This window comes from Podarcis liolepis (genome assembly GCF_965112155.1).
Source record: "Podarcis liolepis genome assembly, chromosome: 5".
NCBI lineage: Eukaryota > Metazoa > Chordata > Lepidosauria > Squamata > Lacertidae > Podarcis > Podarcis liolepis.
This window is the reverse complement of record NC_139556.1, coordinates 41,923,404-41,936,412: the sequence shown is the minus strand read 5'-3', so window position 1 is coordinate 41,936,412 and position 13,009 is coordinate 41,923,404. Positions and strand designations below refer to the sequence as shown.

The window sequence follows — 13,009 nt, the reverse complement described above, 5'->3', positions numbered from 1 at the left end:
TAAGCCAAGCTAAGGTTCCTGGTGAAATGATAGGCTGAGTGAAGAAGAAAAGATGCTGGATTTCTGCTTGAATCTTATCCTAGGCTGCACCTATGGAAGAAGCAAGACCTTTTGGGAGAGTTAATGCTGTGAACCCCACTATTCGTAACCTCAGGTTATATATACCATAAATCATAAACCATAAATCATAGAGACACCACGGTCTTTGCTATGCCTCATTTCCAAAAGGAAACATGAATTCTAGGTGACTGGGAACCCTAAAATCTTGCACTGTTTAGAGATTGGGATGGCGTGCAACAATATATTTAATTAAAATTGTGGTACTGTTATCTTTCCAGTAACAGTAATAAAACTGCAATAGAGATCTAACTCTCCAATAAAGGTTCTGGCAGTAGCTTTGCAACCTTGATATAAACAGTGTAATTGTTATAGCATGGCTTGACTTAATGTAGCTTCCTATAGCTGGATTATAACAGTAGTTTGGTTTTGATTTATTTTCAGGTCATGCAGCCAGATGTGTACACCCACACCACAAATGATACATCATTGGTACTCAGCTTAGAAATCTCTGCCAAAATGATACTAAACCATAAGTGTTAGTTATTTTGGGATTTTTATTTTTAAAAAGAATGTGTTATATTATATGAAATGGCTCCTTAAAATGGTTCAGCTTCTCTCTCTCTGCTTGGCCACAGCCAGTGCTCTGTGTGTGGCCCAGCCTCTCTTTGCTGCTGCTTTGTGTAATTAGTACCAAACATTACTAATTTTTATTGCCAAGCTCAGCAGTTGTTTTTCGGGATGGAACATGCAAAATATGTGGATAAATTGCTTTAGTTTCCTTATTTAACTGCACAGAAAAGCTTTTAAGGGACATTCAGAGTATTCCAAAACAGTTTTAATATTTACTATGAAATGTCTGCCCACCTGTATGTATCTGTGCAAGTGCACATGTGTTCTTTTAAAAAAGAATAAATATACTAAAATGATGAAATAGAACATAAAACCAGAAAGGATTTGTCATAACTCTTGGCATCTTTCTCTGTCTGCAAAGGAATTTAGATAGAGAAAGCTTGTTGAGTTAAATGCTTGTCGCATTACTGTACAATGGTCATCATCAGAATGTGCTCATCCATCCAGTGCCAAGGCTGTGGGCAGTATATAATCTGCGATTTTCTGGGAACAGTGTTCGGTCAAATGTCCTGTGAGATTAAAAATAATTTGAAAAATCAAGAAGCCAGATGTCCTCCTCTGGCCTTGATGAGGCGCAATGGACAATTTTTCCAGATGCATTTTGGATCCGAGTAACTCTTTTTCTGTTTTCTGTTAAAGGTTTTCTGTTCCTGGTCATAATAGCTTAACATCATCCTTCTCCCCACACCCTATAAGCACATAGTGCTTTTTAAATTACCTTTCATAGCAATAAATCAACTCGTTGCGAAATTTGCTAAGATTTGTTTCCTTGAATATTTTGCGATACTAAGAAAATATGTATAACAGTTCATGTCCATATTTGGCAAGCATTGCTGGCGCAGCTAAACATGATGTTAAAAAAGAGAGTCGAGCTCTTCCAATAGCCAAGTCTTGATGCATGCATAGTTTTATTCCAGCTGGCGTACTGCAGAAGTCTGTGTAGTACAAAAGGTTAAACAGATGACATGCACTAGAAGCATAAGTGGGCTCTGTTATGGCTTTCACTTGCAGTTTTCTGGCCCTTTGGCTTTGGGCGCTTCTTATGTAGTCAGTTCCTGAGTAAATAAATCAGAATCAAAGCTCAAGGTTCCTTCCAGGGATCTCGGTATAGAGGCGTTTCCACATTTGGGCATTCTGTTGCTTCCTTGATGTGTAGGGAGGAGCAGAAGGGTGAGCAGACTTTCCTCCTGCTGAGTACCTACTAGGAGGGGCAGTGAAGACTAACTGGAAATCTCTTTTAGTGACAGGGTATTTTTCCCTCGGGGATGCGGGTGGCGCTGTGGGTTAAACCACAGAGCCTAGGGCTTGCCGATCAGAAGGGCAGCGGTTCAAATCCCCGCGATGGGGTGAGCTCCCATTGCTTGGTCCCTGCGCCTGCCAACCTAGCAGTTCAAAAGCACGTCAAAGTGCAAGTAGATAAATAGGTACCGCTCCGGCGCGAAGGTAAACGGCATTTCCGTGTGCTGCTCTGGTTCGCTAGAAGCGGCTTAGTCGTGCTGGCCACATGACCCGGAAGCTGTCTGCGGACAACCGCCGGCTCCCTCGGCCAATAAAGCGAGATGAGCGCCGCAACCCCAGAGTCGGTCACGACTGGACCTAATGGTCAGGGGGCCCTTTACCTTTACCTATTTTTCCCTCAATGAAAAGACTTCCATCCTGAGCACTTCTTTGTTTGTGCCCCACCTTTCTCCCTGATGGGCCTCAAGGTGGCTTACAGATGAAAATAAGAACTGTTACGAACATAGAAAATAAATAAATAAACAACAATTAAACACCGATGGAACTAAAACGATATACGTATATAAAACCTATTAAAACCATAACAAGAGTCTTGATTGCACAAGGATGTAAGACTGAGGAAACCCCGACAAAAGAACAGTGGCAAGAGAAACTATGCAGAACTGGTGAAACTGACATCCAAACTACGAGACAAGGACAACTGTGACTTCAAAGAAGAATGGGAACCTTTCACAAATTATTTAAAAACAACAACAAAATGAATTGGACTCCCTGGCAGGTTTTGAATAAACATACACAAATTTATTGAGGGATAACATAGATAATATAAGGATGTATACAGTTTTATAATATGCAGAAGTTAATATTGGATGAGAAATCAGAGAAGGTAGCTGAGGGAAGTCATAGGGGGAGGGAGGAAGGGTTTGTTAGGGAGGTGGGAGGGAAAAAATGGGGGGGACAAGGATGATTTGTTTGGATAATTTGCAAAAACACACACACACACAAAAACCAAAACAGTAATTACAATAAAAAAACAGCACAGCACTAACCCTTTCATTAAAAGCAGTCGGTTCCCCAAAGCCTGTTGAAACAAGAAGGCCTTCTGCTGGCAGAAGGACAGTAAGGAGGGAGCCAGTCTAGCTTCTCTGGGGAGGAAGTTTCAAAGTCTCATTGCAGCCACTGAGAAGGCCCTCTGCCACATCCCCTACCAAGCATTCCGGTGAGGGTGGTGGGACCAAAAGAAGGGCCTCGCCTGAAGTTCTCAAAAACCCAGACAGGATCATATGAGGGAATATGGTCTTTCTGATAACTTGGAGGATTAATAGAGTCAGAAGGCAAAAGTTCTTTTCCCAAGTGGTTGGAGGTTTTCCACAAAGGTTGGCTGAACATGCTATTCTGGACAGAGCTACAGCCGGTTACACAGTTACAGCAATTTGAAAGTTCTGAGAACTAGGCTAGAATTTATGTTTACATGGGGTGAATAACAAGAGACTGCCAAAAGAAAATAAAACTGAATGCTGGTTAAGGTTGAAGCACAGATTCGTGAAAGGATAAGATAGAGATCACCCTATCCACAAACAGGCTACACTATTCTTCTCTGGAGTTCAACAAGCATGGATAATTTTGCATTACGCAAGAAAATGTAAGAGTTTTCTGGCAGGATAAATACGGGTGTGGATGTCTGTATGTGCAGAGCTTGGACATTTCTTGTACTTCAAATTGTTACTCCATCTGAAGACTGCTCCAATTGCCTTGTTAGAAAGCAATAGGGATGTTATGTATAGGCTTTGTAATTTGTACATGCTGTGTATCCCTACCAGGCGGTCTAAGAATCATCCTTCTATCTGGAGCAGAGGAGGAAAGGCAAGTGTGAACAGAATTAACACAGAGGATGACAATGGAACCATGACTTTGGATGCAGTCCTCAGTATGCTTTCAGGAAGTGAGCCCTGTTGAACTCAATGAGACTTACCTCTGAACAAACCTGCTTGTGCTGCTTCTCTCATAATGACTGACACTTACTTCTGCTGGGTGTTATGGTAGAATGTTTGGCAGCTGCACAATCTGTATCACAGTCATGGAGCAATAAACTCAGACAGTTCAAGGTGCTTTGGTATAATCAGACTTGCAGCTGTAAACTTATCTGTAGTCGCATGAATTGTATAGTTTCAGTTCTAACAGCCTTATGTTAAAAGTTGGAGGTATGAACTCCTGTGGGTTCTGCTGGACCTTTCCATACTATTGACCACATTTCTGGATCACCTAGCTGGGATGGGACTTGGGGCACTATTTTATGGTTGTCCAGGTTCTATGTGGAGGATTGGTTCCAGAAGATGATTCTGAGGGACTTCAGTTTGGCACTTTGGTTGTCCAACAGGGTTCTCGTCTGCCCCCTCCCCCCATGCTGTTTAATATCTACGTGAAACACCAGGGAGAGATTGTCTAGTGATCAAGGGTATGGTGCCATTAGCATGTTGATGACACTTGACTGTATATCTTCTTGCCATCACATCCCAAGGAAGATGCTGAAGTCCTCAGTCAGCTTTGAAATCCATAATGGACAGGATGAATAAATTGAAACTTAATCCAGATAAGGCAGAAGTGTGCATGGTATCTAAGATTGTAATTCAGAGAATGGGAGTAAAACATGTTTTAGATGTGGAGGCAGACCTGTTGTAGAATTGAACTCATACTTTGGTAGAACTCCCATGCTCAGCTTTAAGCCAGGATGTTACTTGAAGTGCTTTTACATATGGCTCTTTCAACAACTGCACCCTTTCTTTGAGTCATCAGATATAGCAATGGTGAACCATTTTGGCCATTAGTTACTTCTCATTTGGACAATTAACATGTGCTATATGTGGGATTGCCTTCAAAAAGCATGCATTATCTGCAGCTGGGTCAAAATGCTGAGGCCAAGTAGCTGATGGGGCAGACTTTCTTGTTAACAATGACTGCATTGGCTTTCTGTCCATTTCAAAATCCATTTCGAAATGCTGTTTTTGTGCTTTAAAGTTCCAAAAATGTTTGGGTTCAGGGTACCTTACTCTTAATACAATATGGCCTGGGCATTTAGATCTGCAGGCTCTGTGTTCTGCTGAGGCCAGAAATTGTGTTTGATAGAAGCAGGAGTGACTAGTCCCAGCATCAGCTAAGGTATGTATTTAGCAGAAACTGAGGATTTTTTTAACCCTACTCTGTGCTAAGTCTCTATGGAGAAAGCTTGTTTCCTCTCTTCCTTTTTTAACAGGAGAATAGTTGTAGTTGAATAGATATGTGATATTTTGTTATGTTTTTCTCCTCAATACATCTTGGAGTGTTGACATTTTACAGTTGTTTAGTGTTGCCCGTACTGTGTAGTTCTTATTCTGCTACAATGTTTACATTATCATAATTTTCTGCTGATTCCCTGCAGAAGAGTGATACTTCGAGAGCAATGGGATTGTCACATTTCATTCCTTATTTGTTCAGATATCTTATTCTTCATGTTATTAAAATATTAATTCTGCGCCTGTGTAGCTCCCCACTTTCTCTTCCTTTCCCCCTCACCCACTGTGCTACACCCAGACTTTGGAATTAATTCTTTGCCCTGGGAGGTTTGCCTTCTGCCATTTTTGGCCCAGTTTGCACAACACATTTAAACATAGTTTAAAACCAACTTTTTGTTTTATGTGAACAAGCAGCATGGTGCTGCTCAGAAGTTCCCACCCCGACTCCTAAACTTCAGTTAAACAAAAAAGCCAGAGTCTGACTTGTTATGTCATTTGATCCTGGACTTGTGGTTTGTTTTCCCCAAACCAGCCATGAGAAGTAAGCCAAGAAAACCCCCCACTAATGGTTTGTTTTGAGGAAACAAACCATGAACCTAGGTTTTGAACAACCTGATGAGCCAGGTTGTTTCATCTGCGGAAGTTGGGAAGGAGATGCACAGGAACCTTTGAGCTGAGACTTGTTCAATAGCTTTATCTCAATTAACTCTAATCAAAGCTGTCCCTTCCTGATGACATCATCTAACAGTACTCTTTCTATTATGATTATGACTGCCTTAAGCCCTTTTGAAATAAATGCACAACTAAATCTGAATCCAACCAGTTATGTTTTGGTTTGTATTTTGGAAATGGATTCCCCTGCCCCTTTTAAATTGTTGGTGGCCAAACAAGATATAAATGTTCTTAATGAATGGTATAAAAATAATTGTCTTCATGAGCTGATTCTGTCATTTAGTGAAGGGTTTATATATATTTTGGATATATAAGGTACTCCATACGTTGCCATGGCACAAACTTCCATTTGTGTTGCTGCAGTCAAGTCTGGGAGCTGTCATTCTGACCCAGGTTGTAGGAAATTCTGGATAAATTACTGAGATTTTTCTTGGTGCTCATTTTAAATCTTTGCTTTTGTAGGCAAGTATTTTAATTACAAGGATTACTGCTAAGTAAACAAAGAACACTTGTGTTGTCTGCCCTCTGTTTTAAAGGGGTTATTAAATGGCCACAGCATTTTTTCAACTTTGTTCAAAAACTACAGCTCTGTTCCTGCCATCACCTGTTGGGGATTACTGGTATCATTTTATAAAATTAAATGGTGGTGTGTGTCTTTGTTTAGAAAACAGAGCCATGCTGAGCATAGGGCAAATGTTGATTAAACAAAACAACCCCCAAAGCAGCCTACACGAATGCAAGAAGACTGGGCATTTGGGTATAATAACTTCACCAAATTATTTTTAAGCAAACAAACCATTGTTGGTATACAGTAAAATGTTACTAGAACCTTGAATGCAAGTATTTTAAGGGATCAACTAATCATATCATTTGATATAAATCAGGGGCAGCCAACCTGGTGTTGAGCTACATTTCCCATCAACTCAGACGATTGGCCATAATGGCTTGGCAGCTTGTAGTTAGATTTCAAAAACTAATGTGACTAGTGACAGTATGAGAAACTCTCTTTTGTTAGGGATTTCAGACCTGATTTAAAAGTATTGCCAAAAGAGGAATAACAACACACCAACACTGAATTGTATATGTCTGGCTTCTCATTCAAATGTGATTGCACTTACCCTGTTAGCACACCATGGATCTATAGTGAAACCTGTGCTATTCTATGATTGCGTGTACAACTGCTGAGGGTGCAAGCATGTGTAATGCCACTAAGTTCTCATTTCTCATCTGAATTTTCAGCCTCCCAGTTCTATTCTCTCAGAAGCTTTACACTGTTTTCCTCTCAGAGAGGCTGGAAAAGAAGGGAAGCTGTCTCAAATGTCAGAGTTACTGAAATGTTGCATATATAACTTGTCAGGAACATTTTCAGGTTGGTGGGTTTTTTTGGGGGGGGGAAGATTACATGAGGTGAAGCTATGGTAAGAGCGTGAAGACAGTCCAAAGTGTAAATGAGCATAATGGAAAAGTTCTGCTAGTAAATCTTCCTAATTTATACTGCATGATACTGCGTGTCTAAAAGGTTAATGTTAAACATGAATTCAGTGTTTATTTTATATATACACTATATATCTATACAGTGGTACCTCGGGTTAAGAACTTTGCTCCGCTAACAGACTGGACCTGCTTTTCCTATAACTAGGAGCCACTCAAAAGACTACACCGTCACGGTGAAGTAAAAATGTGCATGTGCAGTAGCACCTGGTGTGGTGGGGCAGAGCTGCCCTCCTGGCTCTGGCATCACTGTAGCTTAGCTTGATGGCACTGGGATGGGGCAGGGCAGGTTGGGTGCAGGTACACAGAAAGAACCAGTCCAGCATTGCATCCTCAGCACTTTACTGGTGAACTGCAGCAATGCTAGTGTTAAGAGGGCAGTTCTGCAGCACCACCACACCAGACACTGTTGCCTATGTGAACTGATGTAATTTTTATTTATTTTATTTTATTTTAATTTTTATACATACATACATACATACCCTGCCCATCTGGCTGGGTTTCCCCAGCCACTCTGGGAGGCTCCCAACAGAATATTAAAAGCAGAATAAAACATGTAGGAAGGACTGTGGGAGATCATATATTTGAATGTTACACGCATGTAAAGGGAGTAAAGTTATGTCTAGCTTTCCTGCTACATGGTAGTTTCTCTCTCTCTCTCTCTCTCTCTCTCTCTCTCTCTCACACACACACACACACACACACACAAAATTATGTACAGTATGAGCATTCAAATGTGCAACCCAGCCAAATGAAGCCTGTACTGGTGCTATGTTAGAGTGGGGTGTACCATGCAGTTCTCCTTAATGTCTTTGTTGGCCTTGTCATCTTGATATCTGTCTCAGATACCATTGATTCAAACACAAAGTTCAATGTTGGTAGTATGCAAGGTCATTAGGGCCAATGAAACATTTCTGCATCTGTTTCTGGAGATCAAAGGTGGAAAACCTATTTAGTTCCTCAACTCTATCCAAGTGTGTGCCTTTGTGAGTCTCCTGAGATTTGTACATGCTGTTAGTGATACATATGTGCACTTGCAGCTCAGTGTACTACTTCCTGAGCATGCAAGTGCACAAGTACATCATTAAGTTGTGCGTGATCAGGAAGCAAATCAATATGTAGACTTTCTGTCATTATTTCACTGCCTTTCATGGAATATCTTAATAATGCATTTTCCCTACAGCTGGTAAAGCTGTACATTTTAATTGGGACTTTTAACTTGGGTGGTGGAAATAAACAAAAGTAAAGTTTCCCCCCTCTTATCTCCCCTTCCCCTCAATTTATGTTCAGCCCCCCAAAATAATACCCCCAACTACATTGTTTTATTCCCTCCTTATTATTACCTTCAATAAATCCTAAAGAATTCTCAGCCTTCACCCATCTTCTTTTTCTGCTTGTGTTTGAGACTAAAAGCTGTATGTAAACTGATAATTAATTGCTTTTGCTATTGTGTATCTCCAGAGATCTGAAGAATAACTTGATTAGTACTATTGAGCCTGGGGCCTTCTATGGACTTTCAGAGCTGAAGCGTCTGTAAGTATTAATTCCATCTGAATTACCTTAGAAATTGTACTCATATTGACATTTCTGTCCTTGGGGAATTTGGAATATGTCACCAAGCAATTATAACATGTAGGACATATGAACTACATATAGGGCTGTTTGATTCTTTTTGAGATTTTTCTTTCTACGCATGATTTGTGCTTTACCTACATGGACAAGTATAAATTTGTTTCTATGATAACTCTTCTGAACTTTACGATGATTTAAAATTAACATTTAAGCTCCAAGGAGGGCTCAGTTAAGTGTAAAAATATATACATCTGTAGTTGATAGTACTTGATAATCAACATAATACTTGATAATCAACATATTAATTACCAACTATGTGATGTTTATATGCTTTATATAGTTCTTTAGCTTCCTTTTTACTAGAAATGATATAATCACTAATTTCTTGTAAAATATGCTATATTTGGTAATTTGATTGCCTCTGATTAAAAAATCCTTCTTCCCATCCTTTAGAGTGCAATTTAAATACGTATTTTTAAGTTACTGTGTATACATTTTAAAGTTAGTTTGATACACATTACAAATCCATCAGAACTTCTGGGTAGTTGTGTCTGCCCTGTGGAACAGCTTCCTGTCAGATGTCAGAGAGTTAGACAATTATATGACTGTTTTGGGAAGCTTTTATTTTGTCCCTTTATATTTTGTTGGAAGCTGCCCAGAGTGGTTGGGGTAACCCAGTCAGATGGGTAGGGTATAAATAATTGTTGTTGATGATGATAATGATGATGATAGGAAGAAGAAAAAGAAAAAGGGCAAGCCTTAAACATTTTAATAAATAAAATATTAAAGGTACAGGAGTCCTGTCCTATATATTTGACCACCCTAGTAGTACTGCCTATCTGTTCTTAGTTTACTCCATGAACTGCATATACAGCTATGGATCCATAGAATCATAGACTTGGAAGGGACTCTGAGGGTCATCTAGTCCAACCACCTGCAATGCAGGAATCTTAGCAGGTGGTCTCCCATCCAGTTTGAAACCATACAAGACCCTGCTTAGCTTTGCAAATGTGCTAGCCATTTTATTGTTGCACCACTAGGACGATAAGTATAATAGTCATTGCCTTTCCTGAATACAGTTGGGCTTTGACACCAACAACAAAAATTTTGCACAGGTTTTGTACTTCAAAAATGGAGGCGATACAGACTGGACAATATATTAGTTAAAAATTAAATGCACTTCCAAACAGATCTACTTTGTGATTCTGAAAATTGGAAAGTCAGTGTATGGACAGCAAGATATGTGCGGGAATTATGCACATTTCCAAATAGATCTGCTCTGTGAATCTGAATGCACTTTGAGTCACTGTAAATCTGCGAAAACGCTATGATGACAATTGAGTCTTATTGCTATGGAGATGATTGTACTCTAATAACACAACCCTGACCTCTTGTGGGGAGAATGGGGAAGCTGTATAAGCTGTGATTCAATATTGCTCAGCCACAAGCAAAAGAACCGTGAAGGCAAAGGTCACAGAGCAGAAGCTCCTGGGTTTGTAAATAACTGGAGAAAAAATGCTGCAGCAGGCGCTCTAGAGACAGAAATAAAAAATAATCACTATTCTGGGCTTCCATACAATGTGTTTCTGGTTGTTTACCAGTTTCAGACATTATTTTCAATGCAATATGGAATATCTTAAAGTCAGTGAATAGCCCGATTATAATTTATTTCTAAATAATTATGAGTTTCTCCAGAAAAGAAAAGAAAAGATTATTTCTGTTGCCTGATTAGGAAACAGAAGATTACATTACAAGATAAATGAATGGCTTTCTTGTTGCAATTGGTGCTTGAAGGCTGCTAACTTCTTTAAGACTGTGCTTTAGTCTGTTTCCTATTCATTCATATATTTTCCACAGAGGATATAGTAAGCAGCTGAAGTTAATGTAACACAGACGTCTTGCAAGTGACATGAGGCTTTGTGAGTCAGTTGGAAAACCACAGGCTGCCAAATCTACATAAAATTAACAATTTCATTTGGAAGCCTTCTCGCTGACTGACTGTACTGTGATAATTTAGTATCTGCAATGGCAGAGAAAGAGATCTCGTGGATTAACATAAAATGATGTCTACGAGGAAAAATAAATCTGAGCACAGGCCATGTGTCTGGTTGTTTTACAAGATCAATTTCATGAGTCAACATTTCTGGTATAAATATTTACAGCAAAAAAAATGAACACCAGATTTGTGTGACATGAGGTAAATTTGGTCTGAAATAATAAGGAACAGTAGAAAGGCATCCAAAAGCAGGCTAGTACAAACTGTTTCTTTTTGTTGATGCCTTGTTAAGAAAAACTGTTAAAAACCTATGCAACATATTGGGTGTGGAGATAGCACTGATGGCAGAGGTTTTTGCCATCACTTTGGCAAACCAATTCACAAAGAGCAGCATAAACTTGCAGATCTTGGTTTAACTAATATGCCCATTCAGTTAAATATTTTGGGATTTGGTTTAGTTGCTAAATACCCTTTCATTTCTTTAAAAATTGAAAACGAAACATGTTCAGATTTTAGTATAAGTATCAAACTTTATTTAGATTTTAGTGTTTGATTTAGAGATTTTGAAGAGCACTTTTACTTTTTGGTGGGATAATTCACAAGTGTGTGTGTGTGTGTGTGTGTGTGTGTGTGAGAGAGAGAGAGAGAGAGAGAGAGAGGCCCAAAATCCCACAGGAGTTTTATACTATTCACAGATTTTTGCACAAACTCTGCAATATCAATTTCCATATAGGTTCATTTTCAGGTCAGCTCACCTTGCATATACTTCAGTCTCATCAGGTTCAGATGGGTGAACCACATTTGTGATTAGTTCTTGTGTTGACATGCACAGCTGATACCCCCTAAATCGAGATTGCCATCATGCTCAAACCTTCCTCTTCCTGAACTGCCTCTGACTCATAGGAACACAGAAAGTTCCCTTAGACTGGGTTAGATAATTGGTCTCAGTTAATAGCTACACTGAATATGTTGAGAAAAGGGATGCATATCCTGCAAGTATTCAGCAATGCAGCGTTCTGCTTTGATGCCCAAATTAGCCAAATGTTCATCAGAGTCATATATAAAGTGACTGATTTGAGTTTTTGGGAGGAAGGGTGGACTGTAAGTGTTGATAAATAAGTAGATTATTTATAAACCAGCTCTGGGTTAAATTTAGTCTAAATCCCGATATCCTATTGCTTCTATCAGTTGACCAAACTAGTATTAAAATATTTTTTAGATAAGTTGAACCATCTCTCCTAGTTCTGAAATGGGTGCTGATGAAGTTGAGCTGTGAGTGGGTTAAGGAAGAGTAGGGCAACATTTGTGGTTGCAGATTAGGCAGGGGATCTGTCAGACAAGGATCAAAGAGCCAGGATAACAGAATAACAGCCTGGCATAAGAATTCCAAGGCAGCAATACAGTGTTGAGTAGGGCAGTGTTGAGTAGGGCAAAGACAGGCAGGTATCACAATCCAGGGCAGTAACCCTTGAACCAGTGAGCCAGGGCAGTGAATTGAAACAAAAAATAGAGGCTTTACTGCCAGGTTGCAGCGGCTGTATGAGCTATACGGTGTTGCAGTTTGTTTGGAGAGTCAACTGATCACATTCAAGCTAAGAGTGGTGCAGAGTGTTTGCAGTCTGGGTACCTTTCCCTAAGGCCTGTTCTGTCTGGTCTCCTGAGAGCCTAGAATGCTGGTGGTACAAGACATAAGGCATTAGGTGATGATCGATGGATGCTCTAGTTCAGACACACTTTTAGTTCCCTTGTTTAAGACACACACCCCTTGCATCCATCAAACCTCCTGGCTGCCCCCAGCTTTGGGTCAGGTAGTACCCATTCCTTTTGTGTGTGGATTATGATCTCTTTAACATTACTTTAAAAATTGGCATTGTGGGGGGCTGGAGTTTCTTTTTCATCCATTTCTGAGATCTCTATACATATGACTAATTTATGAAGAAGTCAGATTAAATACAATAACATATTTTATTGAACTACTTGTCTGGAAAGTATTCTATACTGTGTTTTCTATATATTTTCTATATATTTTGGATATTTTGGATAAATCTTATATTTTAGAAAACAGTTATCCTTTTTAAAG

General features: G+C 39.5%; 1 protein-coding gene across 2 annotated transcripts in view; it reads left to right on the top strand.

Moving 5' to 3' along the window:
• Positions 1-13,009, top strand: part of ADGRA1 (adhesion G protein-coupled receptor A1) — a 313,690-nt gene that overhangs the window by 82,380 nt on the left and 218,301 nt on the right. For both annotated transcript variants that reach the window (XM_083505930.1, XM_083505931.1), the window contains one exon: positions 8,823-8,894. In XM_083505930.1, coding sequence (XP_083362056.1) covers positions 8,823-8,894 — 72 coding nt within the window. The remainder of the gene's footprint in view (positions 1-8,822; positions 8,895-13,009) is intronic.